Consider the following 18,983-nt stretch of genomic DNA (forward strand, 5'->3'; position numbering starts at 1 on the left):
TCAGCTCCCCGTGCAGACCCAGGAGCAGGTTCTCTGGTTTGATGTCTGTGAATCACCTTCTTTAAAATGTGACAATACTGTAATGCCAGCTCCAAAATGTACTGCAGTATTAAAAAAAAACAGGTTTAGCATCACTCCACGTTGTGCATGCAAAGGGAAAAACATGGGCAGAGGTTACAATCTGAAATTGTTGAACTCGATGTTGAGTCCGGAAGGCTGTAAAGTGCTTAAACAAAAAGAGAGGAGGTGCTGTTCCTCGAGTTTACGTTGTGCTTCATTATATCCATAGCTTCATCTTTCCCCCCCCTTTCACTTTTACAAACCCCCCACCCTCTTTTTCCTCTTCCCAGGGCAGCTGGTGATGATTCCACCATCACACCCCATCTACTGATCTTGTGTTTCCCAACTTGTGCCATTACCATCTCATTTTTGTCCACCATCCTTTTTGTCTCTTAAATCTCTCCTGTCTTCCCCCAAACACCTGTTCACTGCCCCTACACTTTCCTAAGAATCTGTTACATCGCCAACTTTTCCAGTTCTGACGAAGGGTCACCGACCCAAAACAGTAACTCTTTCTCTCCACAGATGCTGCCTGACTCGCTGAGGTTTCCAGCATTGTGTGTTTTTATTTCAGGTTCCAGTACCCACAGTATTTGGTTTTTGTTTACATGACACCTATTGATCTGGGGCTGACAGCTGCAGCAGGAGTTGAGGCCCAGACAAGTTGTGTGCAATTTGCAGCTGCGGTTCCTCACATGTCCTTATGTTTGAACAGGCATAAGAATTAGGAACAGGAGTAGGCCATCGAGCCCCTCGAGCCTGCTCTACCATTTAACAAGATCATGGCTGATCTGGCCGTGGACTCAGCTCCACTTACCTGCCTGCTCCCCATAACCCTTAATTCCCTTATTGGTTAAAAATCTGTGACTTGAATACATTCAATGAGCTAGCCTCAACTGCTTCCTTGGGCAGAGAATTCCACAGATTCACAACCCTCTGGGAGAAGAAATTCCTTCTCAACTCGGTTTTAAATTGGCTCCCCAGTATTTTGAGGCTGTGCCCCCTAGTTCTAGTCTCCCCGACCAGTGGAAACAACCTCTCTGCCTCTATCTTGTCTATCCCTTTCATTATTTTAAATGTTTCTATAAGATCACCCCTCATCCTTCTGAACTCCAACGAGTAAAGACCCAGTCTACTCAATCTATCGTAAGGTAACCCCCTCATCTCCGGAATCAGCCTAGTGAATCGTCTCTGTACCCCCGACAAAGCTAGTATATCCTTCCTTAAGAAAGGTGACCAAAACTGCATGCAGTACTCCAGGTGTGGCCTCACTAATACCCTATACAGTTGCAGCAGGACCTCCCTGCTTTTGTACTCCATCCCTCTCGCAATGAAGGCCAACATTCCATTCGCCTTCCTGATTACCTGCTGCACCTGCAAACTAACTTTTTTGGATTCATGCACAAGGACCCCCAGGTCCTTCTGCACCGCAATATGTTGTAATTTCTCCCCATTCAAATAATATTCCCTTTTACTGTCTCCCCCCCCCCCCCACCCAGGTGGATGACCTCACACTTTCCAACATTGTATTCCATCTGCCAAACCTTAGCCCATTCGCTTAACCTATCTAAATCTCTCTGCAGCCTCTGTCCTCTACACAACCCGCTTTCCCACTAATCTTTGTGTCATCTGCTAATTTTGTTACACTACACTGTCCCCTCTTCCAGGTCATCTATGTATATTGTAAACAGTTGTGGTCCCAGCACCGATCCCTGTGGCACACCACTAGCCACCGATTTCAAACCCGAAAAGGACCCATTTATCCGGACTCTGCTTTCTGTTAGCCAGCCAACTCTCGATCCTTGCTAATACATTTCCTCTGACTTCCCGTACCTTTACCTTCTGCAGTAGTCTTGTGTGGCACCTTATTGAATGCCTTTTGAAAATCTAAATACACCACATCCATCGGTACACTTCTATCCACCATGCTCATTATATCCTCAAAAGAATTCCAGTAAATTAGTTAAACATGATTTCCCCTTCATGAATCCATGTTGCGTCTGCTCGATTGCACTATTCCTATCTAGATGTCCCGCTATTTCTTTCTTAATGATAGCTTCAAGCATTTTCCCCCTACAGATGTTAAACTAACCGGCCTATATAGTTACCTGCCTTTTGTCTGCCCCCCCTTTTTTTTTTAAATAAAAAAACAGAGTTACAGTAGCTGCTTTCCAATCCACTGGTACCTCCCCAGAGTCCAGAGAATTTTGGTAGATTATAAACAAATGCATCTGCTATAACTTCTGCCATCTCTTAATACCCTGGGATGCATTTCATCAGGACCAGGGGACTTGTCTACCTTGAGTTCCATTAGCCTGTCCAGCACTACCCCCCTAGTGATAATCTCAAGGTCCTCCCTTCCCACAATCAGCAATTTTTGGCATGGTTTTTGTGTCTTCCACTCAAGACCGAAGCAAAATAATTATTTAAGGTCTCAGCCATTTCCACATTTCCCATCATTAAATCCCCCTTCTCATCTTCTAAGGGACCAACATTTATTTAGTCACTCTTCCATTTTATATATCGGTGATAGCTTTTACTATCTGTTTTTATGTTTTGCGCAAGTTTACTTTCGTAATCTATCTTTCCTTTCTTTATTGCTTTTAGTCATTCTTTGCTGTCGTTTAAAATTTTCCCAATCTTCCAATTTCCCACTAACCTTGGCCACCTTACAAGCATTGGTTAATTTGAAAATCCTTTATTTCCTTGGTTATCCCTTCTCTTACCGCCCTTTTTCACTGGAATATATTTTTGTTGAGCACTATGAAAGAGCTCCTTAAAAATCCTCCACTGTTCCTAAATTGTGCCACCATTTAGTCTGTGTTCCCAGTCTACTTTAGCCAACTCTGCCTCATCCCACTGTAGTCCCCTTTGTTTAAGCATAGTAAACTCCTTCCTCACCCTCAATCTGTATTACAAATTCAACCATACTGTGATCACTCATTCCGAGGGGATCTTTTACTTGGAGTTTATTATTCCTGTCTCATTACACAGGACCAGATCTAAGATAGCTTGCTCCCTTGTAGGTTCTGTAACATACTGTTCCAAGAAACAATCCCATATGCATTCTATGAATTCCTCCTCAAGGCTACCCCGTGCAATTTGATCAGACCAATTGATATGTAGGTTAAAATTCCCCATGATTACTGCCGTTCCTTTTCCACGTGCCTCCATTATTCCCTTGATTATTGCCCGCCCCACCGTGAAGTTATTATTTGGGGGCCTATAAACTATGCCCACCAGTGACTTTTTCCCCTTACTATCTCTAATATCCACTCACAATGATTCAACATTTTGTTCATTAGAGCCAATATCGTCTCTCACAACTGCCCTGATATCATCCTTTATTAACACAGCTACCCCACCTCCTTTCCCTTCTTTGTCCATCTTTCTGAATTGTTAGATACCCCTGTATGTTTAATTCCCAGTCTTGGCCACCCTGCAACCATGTTTCTGTAATGGCCACCAAATCATACCCATTTGTAATGATTTGTGCCGTCAACTCATTTACTTTATTTCAAATGCTGCGTGTGTTTAGGTAAAGTGTTTTAATACTAGTTTTTAAGCCATGATTTTTAGTTTTGACCCCTCCTGCAGCCCCTTTATATTCATACATATTGTCCTTTCCTATTAGCTTGTGGTTTACACTTACCACAGTGCTACTCTGCTCTGTTGCCTCCTGCCTTTTGCATTCTTTCTTGGGGTCCTGTTCATCTGAGCTCTCACCCACTCTAACTAGCTCAGAGCCCTCTCCTGGGTTCCAAATACTCCTCGCATTGAGGCACCGAGCTTTCAGGCTTGCCTTTTTATTCACCCTTTAGAATTTTGCTGTAGTGGCCCTTTTTGTTTTTTGTCTTGGGTTTCTCTGCCTCTGTCTTTTGCTTCGGTCTCCATTTTGTTTCCCTCTGTCTCCCTGCATTGGTTCCCATCCCCCTGCCATTAGATTAACTCCTCCCCAACAGCACTAGCAAACACTCCCCCTAGGACATTGCTTCTGGTCCTGCCTAGGTGCAGGCTGCTGCAGGTTCGGCACTTTACAGGGAGACGTTCCAAGCCAGTCACCTTGATGACTGGTGCTCCTTCACCTCCCAGCAACATTGTTAATGGAGGTTACACAAGGTGCAAAGCACAAGACAATGACAGGAGAACAGAATTAACCAGCACTTTACAACCAAGACATCTCATTTACTGATTCTCACTCAGTGGCTGTCCTCTGCTCAGGAGAAACAGCCAGATTTCTGCAGCTCCTCGAGGGGCGTATTCTAGTATTAGGTAAATTCTCGTCCGATCGAAGAAATAGTTGTATAGCCTCAAGATATTTGGATGCCTGAAATTGAAAAAGTATTGCATCACGGGTGCTCTTTGCAACAAATGGCCAACCACCACAGGCCTGGATCCTCCTTCCCTTAGATGGCATTGACTGGTCAGCTCACTCTGGATCAAATTCTAGCGAGGTCACGGAACAAACCTACTCAAGGTGAGGAATGCATTTGGGCAAAAAGCTTTGGGCCGATTTTAGGGGACAGGTGGTTCATGTATTCAGATACAATGAGACTCAGTGTACAGGTACCCGACCTAGAAAAAGCACACCACTACCCCAGCAATGCGATTTTGCCTCCTCATACTGCTACGGTTGTCAAATGAGTATTGAGGTCTCTGCTAGGAACTAGGATGAGGCTGTCCAAATTCACCAAGCATCAGACAACTAACAAGCATTTCGGACATAAATTTGAGCTGGATGCAAAACCAAGCCCCGGAACAGGTCAGCATTCTAATCCATTGCACTGGAGTTCCCAGGGGAGAGCACCGATTTCTGTTTCTGTCCACAAAGGAATTTACAATGTACACAGGTAAGACACACAGGTTTGGTGCTCATTTGAATATGAAACACAACAGCTGCAGCCCAGCAATGGGTTTCAACACTCACTGCACATGCAGCTGTCCCAGACTCCACTGCCTGTCCCCAATCCCCCAGCCTCGTTGGAAGGAATTGCATCAGCTTTTGGCTAATCAAAAGAGGGGACATTTTGTGATGTGCAGCTTTTAATGTAAAGTTCTCTTCCTTTTGGAAGTGGAGAGAGAAAAACAAGCACCAAACATTGTCCTGCGCTGCACCCTAAATGAGGTCATGCAAGACACTGGAATGACAGATACTGTGCTTTCCAACACCGTACAAACAAACTATTTCCTCTGGTGTGAGCCCAAAACAAGGGGGCATAACCTTCACATTAGAGCTAGACCGTTCAGGAGTGAACCTGCCAAGCACTTGGGATAGTGAGCAACAGGTAGGAAGCATCTTTTCACACAAAGGGTAGTGGAAATCTGGAATTCTCACCCCCAAAAAGCTGTCGAGGCTGGGCCAATTGAAATATGGAACCAAGGCGAGTGAATGAGGTTAAGATGCAGATCAGTCATGAGTAAATTGAATGGCAGAACAGACTCGAGGGGGCTGAATGGTTTCCTACTGCACAACCCATGTCACAAGGCTACCTGCAATTACCAAAAAGTGCCTGTGAAATAAGGAGTGAAAATAATTTCTCCAGGAAGGACTGTACTTCTAAGCAGCACAGAGATGGGCCTGGGTAAAAGAGACAGACACTGACTTACTTGAGGCGAGACTGTATTTCAATCTCTCGGCGGAGTTGATGTTCAACATTCTCTTTCTCGAGCTGGGACTTGAAAAGCATCTTCAATGCCAGGATAAACTGTGAATCCCGTTCACGAGCCAAGTACACATTTCCAAATTTGCCTTTTCCAAGAGGGCGTCCGATGTCAAAGTTGTCAATGGACCACTTTCTGATTTCAAAAACAACATTCCTTTCGTCTGGATCCAAATGTAAAACTCAAACTTACTGAGACTCCGATTGTAACAGTGGAGAATAAAGAAATGATGGAACACGAAAACAAAAGCAAGGACTCAAACAGGGGATACAGCACATTTTTATACACATTTCCTGTAGTCGAGGATTTGTTTTTCATGTATGGACAGAACTTTGATGATCATTTAAAGCTCCAGAGGTTTTGATTTGATTACTGAGGTTACTGGAGGTACACGACATGGTGTCAGGACTACTGCAGGTAGTCAGTGGCCATTTCTGACTTTGCAATACTCTGGATCTACAGGGGTGCCTGTAGCTTCTGAACATCTCTACATTCTGTCTCAAGCGAGAGAGAGAGAATGATCAACATCGCTGATTAATAGTCACAATCTCAGTTTAACACAATATATTTGCTTTTAAAAAATAACTGGAAGAGAATTCATGATCATGAGCGAAGACTCAAGCATATTAACATTCCCCGGCTAGTGTTTGGTATCACCCAGAAAATTGGAAGGTGGGGGGCGGGGTGGGGGGAGGGGGAACAGGCAAACTACTTGCTTCGTCCAGGGGTAAAAATAGACAGAAGTCACTTCAGACTGATCCAAGCAAGTGCCTCAAGCTGCGAGAGCACAGTATCTGACCAGGCTGCCTACTTGTCCTGTCTCAGCCACATCCAGCTGCCACACAATGCCCAATCCTAATGGCAGTCCAGAACCAGCAATGGATCCTGGTTCCCTGTTGTTAAAAGCAGTGTCAATGAATCAGAAAGTACAAGGTGTTAACTGACCTCTGCACTTTTGGCCTAGCAAGAGGAAAACTAGACGGAGATGCCACCACTGCATTGCTATCCAGGGTGGGGGGTGCGGTGGGGGAGATATAGCCGATCTCCTGTGGCTTTGCTCAGTGAGTCAGAGGCTATGCTGAGTGTGAAGGAAGCCTGGTGCTTACCAGAAGTGCATGCAATCGGCAAGAAAAGGCCTCTCACCTCCTTAGGTCATCCCAAAGCAAGTCACAGCCAATCCATTGCTTTTTGAAATGCAGTAAATGTGGCAACAGATCCAACAAAGATGAACTGAGCATAACCCTCCCAAAAGGAACAGCAGAATTGGCTCATTGAACAAATGAAAGACACTTACTTAACTAACTGCTGGCTTTCAGGTTCTGGCCCCAGTCTTTGAACTCCACATCCCAGAGCTACAGAAAAGATTGAAAGCACATACATGGGTTCATTTTCTGTTTAGCACTCATTTAAAATGGACAACCTGTGGCACAAGTTCATTCAGTTTTCAAAAGTTACTGCATTTCAACATTACCTACCTTGTAGGGTCATCTTTGTTCCTCGACAGTGTGGACAGAGCAGACGCAGACTTGTAATACACTCGGGATCCCCATCTCAGCATTAAAGGAGGGGTGTGATACCAGAGTCAAACAATGCCTTGCTTGATCATTGTGTACACTGCAGTCTCCTGGCTATAGGGTGAAGAGAAGGTACAATATGCACAGTCCACCTGGAAGCATGTGGCAAGGTACCTAGCACCCAAGGCCCCATCATGATCTAGGGCTGGTGGTGCCCGCCAAGACCAAAGAGGGCTTCTCAAATCAGAGTAGCAACATGGTTTCATGCCAAGGCTCAAGCTGCAGAGCAGGTTACAAGCTGGCCAAGACCCTCAAAGCACAGGGAGCACCTTTGAGGATGTAACGAGCAGGGTGGATAAGGGGGAAAACCAGTGGATGTGGTGTATTTGGATTTCCAGAAGGGTTCGGTAAGGTGCCACAAAAGGTTACTGCACAATATAAAAGCTCACAGGGTTGGGGGTAATATATTAGCTTGGATAGAGGATTGGCTGATTAACAAAGTCGGGATAAATGGGTCATTTTCCGGTTGGCAAACAGTAACTAATGGGGTGCCGCAGGGATCGGTGCTGGGGCCTCAACTATTTACAATCTATATTAATGACTTGGATAAAAGGGACCGAGTGCAATGTTGCCAATTTTGCTGATGATACAAAGATGGGCGGGAAAGCAAATTGGGAGGAGGAAACAAAAAATCTGCAAAGGGATATAAACAGGCTAACTGAGTGGGCAAACATTGGGCTGATGGGAGTATAATGTGGGAAAATGTGAGGTTATCCTTTTGCAGAAAAAATAGAAAATCAAATTATAATTTAAATGGGAGGAAAATTGCAAAGTGCTGCAGTACACCAAGACCCGAGGGTCCTTGTGCATGAAACACAAAAAGTTAGTATGCAGGTACAGCAAGTAATCAGAAAGGCAAATGGAATGCTGGCCGTTTTTTTTAAAAAAGGGAATAGAGTATAAAAGCAGAGAAGTCCTGCTACAACTGTACAGGGTATTGGTGAGGCCACACCTGGGAGTACTGCATACAGTTTTGGTGTCCGTATTTAAAGGATGTCCAGAGAAGGATCACTCGGTTAATTCCGGAGATGAAAGCATTGATTTATGAAGAAAGGTTGAGCAGGTTGAGCCTATACTCATTAGAGTTCAGAAAAATGAGAGGTGATCTTATTGAAACATACAAGACAATGAGGGGGCTCGACAAGATGGATGCCGAGAGGGTATTTCCACTCATGGGGAAAACTAAAAGTAGGGGAAACAGAAACATAGAAAATAGGTGCAGGTGTAGGCCATTCGGCTCTTTGAGCCTGCACCGCCATTCAATGAGTTCATGGTTGAACATGCAACTTCAGTAACCCAGTCCTGCTTTCTCGCCATACCCCTTGATCCCCCTAATACTAAGGACTAATAACTCCTTTTTGAATATATTTAGTGAATTGGCCTCAACAACTCGGTGGTGGAGAATTCCAAAGGTTCACCACTCTCTGGGTGAAGACGTTTCTCCTCACCTCAGTCCTAAATGGCTTACCCCTTATCCTGAGACTGTGACCCCTGGTTCTGGACTTCCAACATTGGGAACATTCTTCCTGCATCTAACCTGTCTAAACCAGTCAGAATTTTAAACGTTTCTATGAGATCCCCTCTCATTCTTCTGAACTCCAGTGAATACAAGCCCAGTTGATCCAGTCTTTCTTGATATGTCAGTCCCACCATCCCGGGAATCAGTCTGGTGAACCTTCGCTGCACTCCCTCAATAGCAAGAATGTCCTTCCTCAAGTTAGGAGACCAAAACTGTACACAATACTCCAGGCGAGGCCTCACCAAGGCCCTGTACAACTGTAGCAACACCTCCCTGCCCCTGTACTCAAATCCCCTCGCTATGAAGGCCAATATGCCATTTGCTTTCTTAACCTCCTGCTGCACCTGCATGCCAACCTTCAATGACTGATGTACCATGACACCCAGGTCTCATTGCACCTCCCCTTTTCCAAATCTGTCACCATTCAGATAATAGTCTGTCTCTCTGTTTTTAACCACCAAAGTGGATAACCTCACATTTATCCACATTATACTTCATCTGCCATGCATTTGCCCACTCACCTAACCTATCCAAGTCACTCTGCAGCCTCATATCATCCTCCTCGCAGCTCACACTGCCACCCAACTTCATGTCATCCGCAAATTGGGATACTACATTTAATCCCCTCGTCTAAATTATTAATGTACAATGTAAACAGCTGGGGCCCCAGCACAGAACCTTGCAGTACCCCACTAGTCACTGCCTGCCATTCTGAAAAGTACCCATTTTCTCCTACTCTTTGCTTCCTGTCTGCCAACCAGTTCTCAAGCCACGTCAGCACACTACCCCCAATCCCATGTGCTTTAACTTTGCACATTAATTTCGTGTGGGACCGTGTCAAAAGCCTTCTGAAAGTCCAAATACATCACATCAACTGGTTTTCCCTTGTCCACTCTACTGGAAACATCCTCAAAAAATTCCAGAAGATTTGTCAAGCATGATTTCCCTTTCACAAATCCATGCTGACTTGGACCTATCATGTCACCTCTTTCCAAATGTGCTGCTGTGACATCCTTAATAATTGATTCCATCATTTTACCCACTACCGATGTCAGGCTATAATTCCCTGTTTTCTCTCTTTTTTGAAAAAAAAGTGGGGTTACATTGGCTACCCTCCACTCCAGAGTCTATGGAATGTTGGAGAATGACTCAATGCATCCGCTATTTCCAAGGCCATCTCCTTAAGTACTCTGGGATGCAGTCCATCAGGCCCTGGGGATTTATCGGCCATCAATCCCATCCACTTCCCCAACACAATTTCCCGACTAATAAGGATTGCCCTCAGTTCCTGCTTCTTACTAGACCCTCTGACCCCTTTTATATCCGGAAGGTTGTTTGTGTCCTCCTTCGTGAATACCGAACCAAAGTACTGTTCAATTGGTCTGCCATTTCTTTCTTTGGACATAGAATAAGGGGCCACGCATTTAAAACTGAGATGAGGAGGAATTTCTTCTCTGAGGGTTGTAAATCTATGGAATTCTCTGCCTCAGAGCTGTGGAGGCTGGGTCATTGAATATATTTAAGGCGGAGAGAGACAGATTTTTGAGCGACATGGGAATAAAGGGTTATGGGAGCAGACAGGGAAGTGGAGCTGAGACCATGATCAGATCAGCCATGATCTGACACAGACTGTAATTCCCATATTGGACTGTTCAGTCACCCAAGAACTCACTTTTAGAGTGGAAGCAAGTCTTCCTTGATTCCGAGGGACTGCCTATGATGATGACTTGAAGGTAAATCAATGTCAGAGCTGTGGGAGGCATTGAAGGAGGAGATGTTCCCTTAAAGAAAGAGGGTGGGACTAACAAACGTACAGTCTCTGGATGCCAAGGGACATACAGGGTAGGATTTTTTTTTTAAAAAAAGGCTTTTGACAGATACCGAGGGCTCAATACTGCAGAAACTCTAGAAGGGTATAGAAAGTGCAGGGGTGCAATTAAAAAGGAAATTAGGAAAGAAAAGAGCGAGCATGAAAACATTTTGGTAAGTAAAAATCAAGAAAAACCGAAAGATATACATTAAGAGCAAGAGGATAAGTGAAGAAAGAGTCGGGTCTATTAGAGACCATAAAAAGGTAAATTGTGTGTAGAGGCAAAAGACATTGGTATGGTTCTTCATGAAAACTTTGTATTTGTTTTCACGAGAGAGGTGATGCAGACATTGCAATCAGGAATGAGGAGCATGACATATTATATAAAATAAAGGAGAGAAAAAAAAATATTAAGGGGTTTAGCAGCGTTGAAAGTGGATAAATCCCCAAGCCCGGATGAAATGTATCCCAGGCTATTAAAGAAACGGAAGAGGAAATAGCAGAGGCTCTGACCATCAGTTTCAAATCGTCTCTGGCTGCAGGTGTGGTGCTAACTGCTAACATGGTATCTTTGTTTTAGAAGGGAGAAAGGGATAGACTGAGTAATTACAGGCCAGTTAGCATAACCTCGGTAGTGAAAAAATTATTGGAAAAAATTCGGAGGGACAGGATAAATCTTCATTTAGAAAGACACGGATCAATCAAGGACAGTCAGCATGGATTTCCTAACTGAAGATCGTGTCTGACTAGCTTGATTGAATTTTTTCAGGAGGTAACATGGAGGGCCAATGAGGGTAGTGTATATGGATTTTAGTAAGGCTTTTGAGAAGGTCCCACATGGCAAACTGGTCACCAAAGTAAAAGCCCATGGGATCCAGGGGCAAAGTGGCAAGTTGGATCCAAAATTGGCTCAGAGGCAGGAAGCAAAGGGTAATGGTTGATGGGTGTTTTTGTGACTGGAAGGATGTTTCCAGTGGGGTTCTGCAGGGCTCAGTGCTGGGTCCCTTGCTTTTTGTGGTATATATATATCAATGAGTTATACTTGAATGTAGGGGGTAAGATTAAGAAGTTTGCAGATGATACTAAGATCGGCTGTGTGGTTGATAATGAAGAAGAAAGCTGCGGACTGCAGGAAGATATTAATGTACTGGTCAGGTGGGCAGAACAGTGTCAAATGGAATTTAATCCAAATAAGTGTCAGGTAATGCATTTGGGAAGTGTAGAGGAACAAAGGGATCTTGGAGTGCATGTCCACAGATCCCTGAAGGTAGCAGGCCAGGTAGATAAGGTGGTTAAGGCAGCATACAGAATACTTGCCTTTATTAGCCAAGGCATAGAATATAAAAACAGGGAGGTTATGCTTGAACTGTACAAAATACTAGTTAGGCCACAACTAGCAGCAGTACTACGTGCAGTTCTGGTCACCACATTACAGGAAAGCTGTGATTGCACTAGAGATGGTACAGAGATTTACAAGAAAGTTGCCTATAGTGGAGAATTTTAGCTATGAGGAAGGATTGGATAGGCTGGGTTTGTTCTCTTTGGAACAGAGAAGGCTGAGGGAAGACCTTATGGAGGTGTATAAAATTATGAGGGGCCGAGATAGAGTAGTTAGGAAGGGCCTATTTCCCTTAGCAGAGGGGTCAACAACCAGGGTGCATAAATTTAAAGTAAGTGGCATTTAGAGGGGAAAATGTCTTCACCCAGAGGCTGGTGGGGGTCTGGAAATCACTGCCTTAAAGGGTGATAGAGGCAGAAACCATCACTACATTTAAAAAAGTAGTTGGATGTGCACCTGTGTAACCTATAGGGCTATGGACTAAGATGGAAAGAGGGATTAGACTGGATAGCTCTTTGTCGGCCGGCACGGACACGATGGGCCAAAATGGCCTCCTTCCATGCTGTAAATTTCTATGATTCTATAGGGAGAGTGGAAGTTTTTTTTATTAAAACGAGGGCCAATATGTGCAGATATAGTGGGGCCGACTTGTCTCAGTACAATCCGCTTCAATGATCTTTGACAGCATTTCTCCTGCAAGAACATACACTTCAACGAGTCTGAATGGTGACAGACCAAGAAACATCAGCACATGTGGCACTTGGTTGAGTTATGTTTTGGAAAGACAGAAACTTATTGCGTCAGTCAGCAACAGTAAACGTGTTGTGGTAGTGCTTGAACTGATTAGCGCTACCAGAGGTAGTGCCTGATGAGTCACTGTACTATGCAGCAACTGGTTCTCCAAGCTGCCTGCAAATGGGCAAGGCTTCACACCACGCAACAGCATTGAAAAACACTGGCATTTTAAAACCAAAACTATCAATCTGAAAAAAATAGCAAAGTGGTTCATTAAACAAAATGACTGCTGTGTACAAAATGATCAAGCAGGACATTGTTCTAGCTTGTCACGAGGCAAACTATGATTCCAACACACACTTCTGCTTCATGGGAAGGTAAGTATTATGTGGGCCAATGGCAGGATCACATCAAAAGCAGTCAGTGGCACTTATCACATGGTCTCTCCACAATATTGCCCCAGACCTGCCTTACACTAGCAGATGCAGGCTGAAAAGCAGTCACTTCAAGTTAAATGTCTAAACCTCCCCTAATTCCAACAGAAAAAAAAACAGGATAGACATTTTCAGCCACACCACCTCATTCGCCTTTCCGCATTGTTCATTGCTTTATATGTAACCTTCAAGGCTGCTGACCAAGGGCCGTGCAGCTCTTTGTCGGCCGGCGTGGACACGATGGGCCGAAATGGCCTCCTTCTGCGCTGTAAATTTCTATGTTTCTCAATGGGGACAGTGCAACGCAACCCTCAATATAGCTGCAGTGGATGGCCAGGCCAACTCTTGCATCCAGTCACAAAATGGCACTTTTACATTCAACATAGGACCAGGAGGCCATTCAATTAGATCATGCCTGATCTCCATCTGCCTGCCTTGGATCCATCTTCTAATTGCTTCCCATCACCACTGAACTACCTAGCTCAAATGTTAAGGTTATTCTCCCTTGTTCTGAATTCCCCCACTAGAGGAAAGAGTTTCTCTTTATGTACCCTATCAAATCCTTTAATCATTTTGAACACCTCAATTACATCAACAACAAATTTATCTAGCACCTTTAACGTAGTAAAAAGTGCCAAGGTGCTTCAATAGCAGTATTGTAAGACAAAACAATTATAATTTGACACCGAGCCACACAAGAAATTACAGCAGATGACCAAAAGTTTGGTCAAAGCGGTAGGTTTCAAGATCTTAAATGAGGAAAGAGAGGTAGAGAGGCAGATAGGCTTAGGGAGGTAGTTCCAGAGCTTAGGGCCCAGGCAGCTGAAGGCAACTCTCAATATCGTTGCAGCTCTTGCAACCAGTCACAAAATGGCACTTTTACATTCAACATAGGACCAGGAGGCCATTCAATTAGATGGTTGAACAGTTATCAGCAATGCTCACGAGGGTAGAATGTGAGGCTGAAAGAGATTATAGGAGATAGGGAGGGGCGAGGCCATGGAGGGATATGTAAACAAGGATGAGAATTTTCAAATCGGACCTTATATATTCTAGGGAATACAAGACTGTGCAACATGTCCTCATAATTTAATCCCATATATCCTCCAGAGGTGTGCTGCCCAGAACTGAACACAGTGCTCCAAGTGGGGTCTAACCAGAGCTCTGTACAGCTGGAACATAGCCTTTCTCGAGAGGGCTGGAGGTTAACATTCCATTCGCCTTTTTAATTATTGAACCTGTCCACTAGCTTTGAGTGATTTCTGTACTTGGATGCCTAAATCTCTCTGCTTCTCACTATTTAGAAAATACTCTGATCTATCTTTCTTCAATCCAAAGTGGATGAACTCACACTTTACTACATTGAACTCCATTTGCCAGGTTTGTCCACTCATTTAATCTATCAATGTTCCATTGCAACTGTCTGCTCCCATTACACTATTGGCTGTGCCATCTAACTTAATGTCAGCAAACTTGGAAACAGGGCTCTCTATAGCCTTTAATCAAAGTCATTGATAAATATAGTTAAAAGCAGAGGGGTCTGTACAGATCTGTGGGGATACCAGTCACATGATGCCAATGGAGTACATACTCATTATACCTACTATCTGTCACCTACCTCCTAACCAATTCCCTATCCAAGGCAATAGCTTATATCCAATTCTATGTGCTCTCAATTTCAGCAACAGTCACTTATGTGAAACCTTGTTGAAAGCCTTCTGGAAATCCATATAAATAACATCCATAGCGCCTTTTCTACCAATCTCCTGTTTTGATGATGTTGTGAATGCACAGCATTCCAATATTACTAAACCTCCTGGAGCCAGTGATCAGGATAATTTATAGATTCAGCAAATGGCTGAAGCAGGCAAATCTGTTAATGTACCTGCTGCTTGTGGTACCACGGTGGGAACTTCAGTCATGTTTCTTAAGGACAAGAGGGAAGTCGATAACACCGGGATGGAGGATCCACTCAGCTGCTTCTTCAGACAAGGCTTCGGGCCGGCTAATCGAATGGGAGTTAGTGGCTGTGGAAGTAATGCACGCACATGGTCAGGAAGCAGCACACTTCACACTTCACACTTCACAATCCACCCCTCACCCTATACAATCCCCCTCTGACCCCTTCTCACCGCTCCCCGGGCGGTGCGGGTCCCAATTCTCCCGGCCCGGCGCCCTGTTGCTTGCTTGTTTGTTTTCTCCCCTCCGTTAACGGCACACTCAGTTCAAGCTGTAACACCTCTTCGCTTATTAGCTCTTTGGGAAATCCAACAGCGCACAGGATTGGGTAACTCTCACCGCACGAGATTGGCTGATTGGCTGATTGGCGAAACTAATAGCGTGGGCTCAGAGATACAACAGCGCACGCGATTGGCAATTGCAGCAGGATGGGGATTGGTTGATGCGAGGTTGTTATGGCATGCTCGGAGGCCTCGGGCAGGAGCCGAGCTGCAGTGTTACTGCTGGAGATCAGGCGCCCGGGGCAGGCCGGGTAATGAGGGGCCGGGCTTGTGGCCTGTTGCTGTGAGAGGCAGAGGGCAGAGAGGCAACAGACAGGCAGTAAGATGGAGCCCCCAGCTCGCTCTCGGCTCAAGGCGCCCGGCCTCGGAAGCTAAGCAGCGTCAGGCCTGGCCACATGCTGCTCACACACTCCCATTGCTCTTCACCAATCCACAACTCTTTTGCTGCACTCTCGCTTTCCTTGCACATTCGCTTGCTGCTAATCATGGGATTGTGAGTTGTGAGGAGGATGCAAAGATGCTGCAAGGCAATTTAAATAGGTTGAGTGAGTGGGCAAACACATGGCAGATGCAGTAGAATGTGGATAAATGTGAAGTTATCCACTTTGGTAGGAAAAACATAAGGACAAAGTATTATTTAAATGATGATGGCTTGGGATGTGTCGGTGTACAAAGCAAACATGCAGGTGCAGCAAGCAGTTACGGAGGCAAATGGTATGTTGGCCTTCATTGCAAGAAGATTTGAGTGCAGAAGCAAGGATGTCTAACTACAGTTATACAAGACCTTGGTGAGACTGCAGCTGGAGTATTGTGTGCAGTTTTGGTCTAAGAAAGGATATACTTGCCATAGAAGGAGTGCAGCGAAGGTTCAGTGGACTGATTCCCGGGATGGCAGGACTGACATATGAGAAGAGACTGGATCGACTGGACCTGTATTCACTGGAGTTTAGAAGGATGAGAGGGGATCTCATAGAAACATATAAAATTCTGACAGGACTGGATAGGTTAGATGCAGGAAGAATGTTCCTGATGTTGGGGAAGTCCAGAACCAGGGGACACAGTCTAAGGATAAGGGGTAAGCCATTTAAGACCGAGATGAGGAGAAACTTCTTCAGTCAGAGTTGTTAACCTGTGGAATTCCCTGCCGCAGAGAGTTGTTGATGCCAGTTCATTGGATATATTCAAGAGGGAGTTAGATGTGGCCCTTATGACTAAAGGGGATCAAGTGGTATGGAGAGAAAGTGAGAGGGGGGTACTGATGGAATGATCAGCCATGATCTTATTGAATGGTGGTGCAGACTCGAAGGGCTAAATGGCCTACTCCTGCACCTATTTTCGATGTTTCTATGTTTCTTTGTCTGTTGCCGCTCTTCCTCTCACAGCACCAGGTCATAAGCACGGCCTCTCATTGCCCCGTCCGGCCTGCCCTGGGTGCCTGATTTCCGGCAGTAACACTGCGGCCCGGCTCCTGCCCCATCATCGCAGGCAGTCCCTCGGAATTGAGGAAGACTTTCTTCCACTCTAACAGTGAGTTCTGAAGTGACTGAACAGTCCAATACAGGAATTACAGTCTCTGTCACAGGTGGGACAGTCATTGAGGGAAAGGGTGGGTGGGACTGGTTTGCGGCACGCTCCTTCCGCTGCCTGCGCTTGATTTCTGCATGCTCTCGGCGACGAGACTCGAGGTGCTCAGCGCCCTCCCGGATGCTCTTCCTCCACTTAGGGCGTTCTTTGGATAGGGTCTCCCAGATGTCGGTAGGGATGTTACATTTTATCAAGGAGGCTTTGAGGGTGTCCTTGAAATGTTTCCTCTGGCCATCTGGGGCTCGCTTACCATGTAGGAGTTCCGAGTGAAGCGCTTGCTTTGAGAGTCTTGTGTCAGGCATGCGAACAATGTGGCCTGCCCAATGGATGTGGTCGACTGTGGTCAGTGCTTTGACGCTGGGGATGTTGGCCTGATCGAGAACACTGACGCGTCTGTCCTCCCAGGGGATTTGCAGGAACTTGCGGAGACATCGTTGGTGGTATTTGTCCAGCGATTTGAGGTGTCTACTGTATATGGTCCACGTCTCTGAGCCATACAGGTGGGCAAGTATCACTACAGCCCTGTAGACCATGAGCTTGGTGGCAGATTTGAGGGCCTGGTCTTCGAACACTCTTTTCCTTAGGCGGCCGAAGGCTGCGCTGGCATACTGGAGGCGGTGTTAAAGACCTCGTCGTCAATGTCTGCGCTTGCTGATAATAGGCTCCCGAGGCATGGGAAATGGTCCACGTTGTCCAGGGCCGCGCCATTCTTTGATTTTTTTCTGCCAAAGTGCATGACCTCACACTTTCCAACATTATACTCCATCTGCCAAATTTTTGCCCACTCATTTAGCCTGTCTATGTCCTTTTGCAGATTTTTTGTGTCCTCCCCACACGTTGCTTTTCCTCCCATCTTTGTATCATCAGCAAACTTGGCTACGTTACACTCGGTCCCTTCTTCCAAGTCGTTTATATAGATTGTAAATAGTTGGGGTCCCAGCACGGATCCCTGCGGCACCCCACTAGTTACTGGTTGCCAACCCGAGAATGAACCATTTATCCCGACTCTCTGTTTTCTGTTAGTTAACCAATCCTCTATCCATGCTAATATATTATCCCCAAACCCGTGAACTTTTATCTTGTGCAGTAACTTTTTATGTGGCACCTTGTCAAATGTCTGCTGTCAATCCAAATACACCACATTCACTGGTTCCCCTTTATCCACCCTGCTCGTTACATCTTCAAAGAACTCCAGCATGGCAGCGAGGAAGATTGCGGAGGGTCTGGGCGATGACGCAGCCCTGCCTGCCTGCGGAGTGGACATGGGTTGTGTCTGTGGTGGAGCCTGGTCAGGATCGCGGTCTGTATGTCGTCCTGGCGCAAGCCGCCGATCGTCCCCATAACAACCCCGCATCAACCAATCCCCATCCTGCTGCAATTGCCAATCGCGTGTGCTGTTGTATCGCTGAGCCAATCGTGTGCGGTGTTGTACCTCTGAGCCAATCGCGTGCACTGTTTTAATTCTGAGCCAATCGCGTGTGATGTTGTATCGTTGAGCCAATCGAGTGCACTGTTTTATCTCTGAGCCAATCGCATGCGCTGTTGTATCTCTGAGCCAATCACTGAGCCCACGCTATTAGTTTCGCCAATCATCCAATCTCGTGTGGTCTGTATTTTCAGTTAACCAATCGGAATCGCACATGCGGTGAGAGTTACCCAATCCTGTACGCTGTTGGATTTCCCAAAGAGCCAATCAGCGAGCAGGTGTCACAGTTTGAACTGAGTGTGCCGTTAACGGAGGAGAGAGAGAGGGAAAGAGAAAGACGGAGAGAAGGAGACAGGGAGCTGGGCCCCCGGGAGTGGCGCTTTGTTCCGGAATGAGCGCGAAGGAGAATTGGGACCCGCACCGCCCGGGGGGCTGCAAGAAGGTGAGAGAGGGGATTGTATGGGGTGAGGGGTCAGAGGGGGGATTGTATGGGGTGAGGGGTCAGAGGGGGGATTGTATGGGGTGAGGGGTCAGAGGGGGGATTGTATGGGGTGAGGGGTCAGAGGGGGATTGCATGGGGTGAGGGGTCAGAGGGGGAATT

General features: G+C 45.7%; 2 protein-coding genes across 2 annotated transcripts in view; one reads left to right on the top strand and one right to left on the bottom strand.

Annotated features, from left to right (window-relative positions):
• LOC139226175 (aurora kinase A-like) lies at positions 1-18,220 on the bottom strand. The gene is made up of 8 exons (XM_070856812.1): positions 18,134-18,220; positions 15,489-15,653; positions 15,265-15,351; positions 15,018-15,159; positions 7,016-7,073; positions 5,668-5,856; positions 4,260-4,387; positions 1-101 (listed from the first exon to the last, which is right to left on the bottom strand). The coding sequence occupies exons 1-8, from the start codon at positions 18,218-18,220 to the stop codon at positions 1-3; spliced, it is 957 nt and encodes a 318-aa protein (XP_070712913.1).
• LOC139226552 (aurora kinase C-like) overlaps positions 15,909-18,983 on the top strand; it is a 16,429-nt gene continuing 13,354 nt past the window's right edge. Inside the window, exons 1-2 of the mRNA XM_070857389.1 lie at positions 15,909-16,899; positions 18,577-18,824. Coding sequence (XP_070713490.1) covers positions 18,774-18,824 — 51 coding nt within the window. The 5' untranslated portion in view covers positions 15,909-16,899; positions 18,577-18,773. The remainder of the gene's footprint in view (positions 16,900-18,576; positions 18,825-18,983) is intronic.

This window comes from Pristiophorus japonicus, chromosome 16, assembly GCF_044704955.1.
Source record: "Pristiophorus japonicus isolate sPriJap1 chromosome 16, sPriJap1.hap1, whole genome shotgun sequence".
Lineage (NCBI taxonomy): Eukaryota > Metazoa > Chordata > Chondrichthyes > Pristiophoridae > Pristiophorus > Pristiophorus japonicus.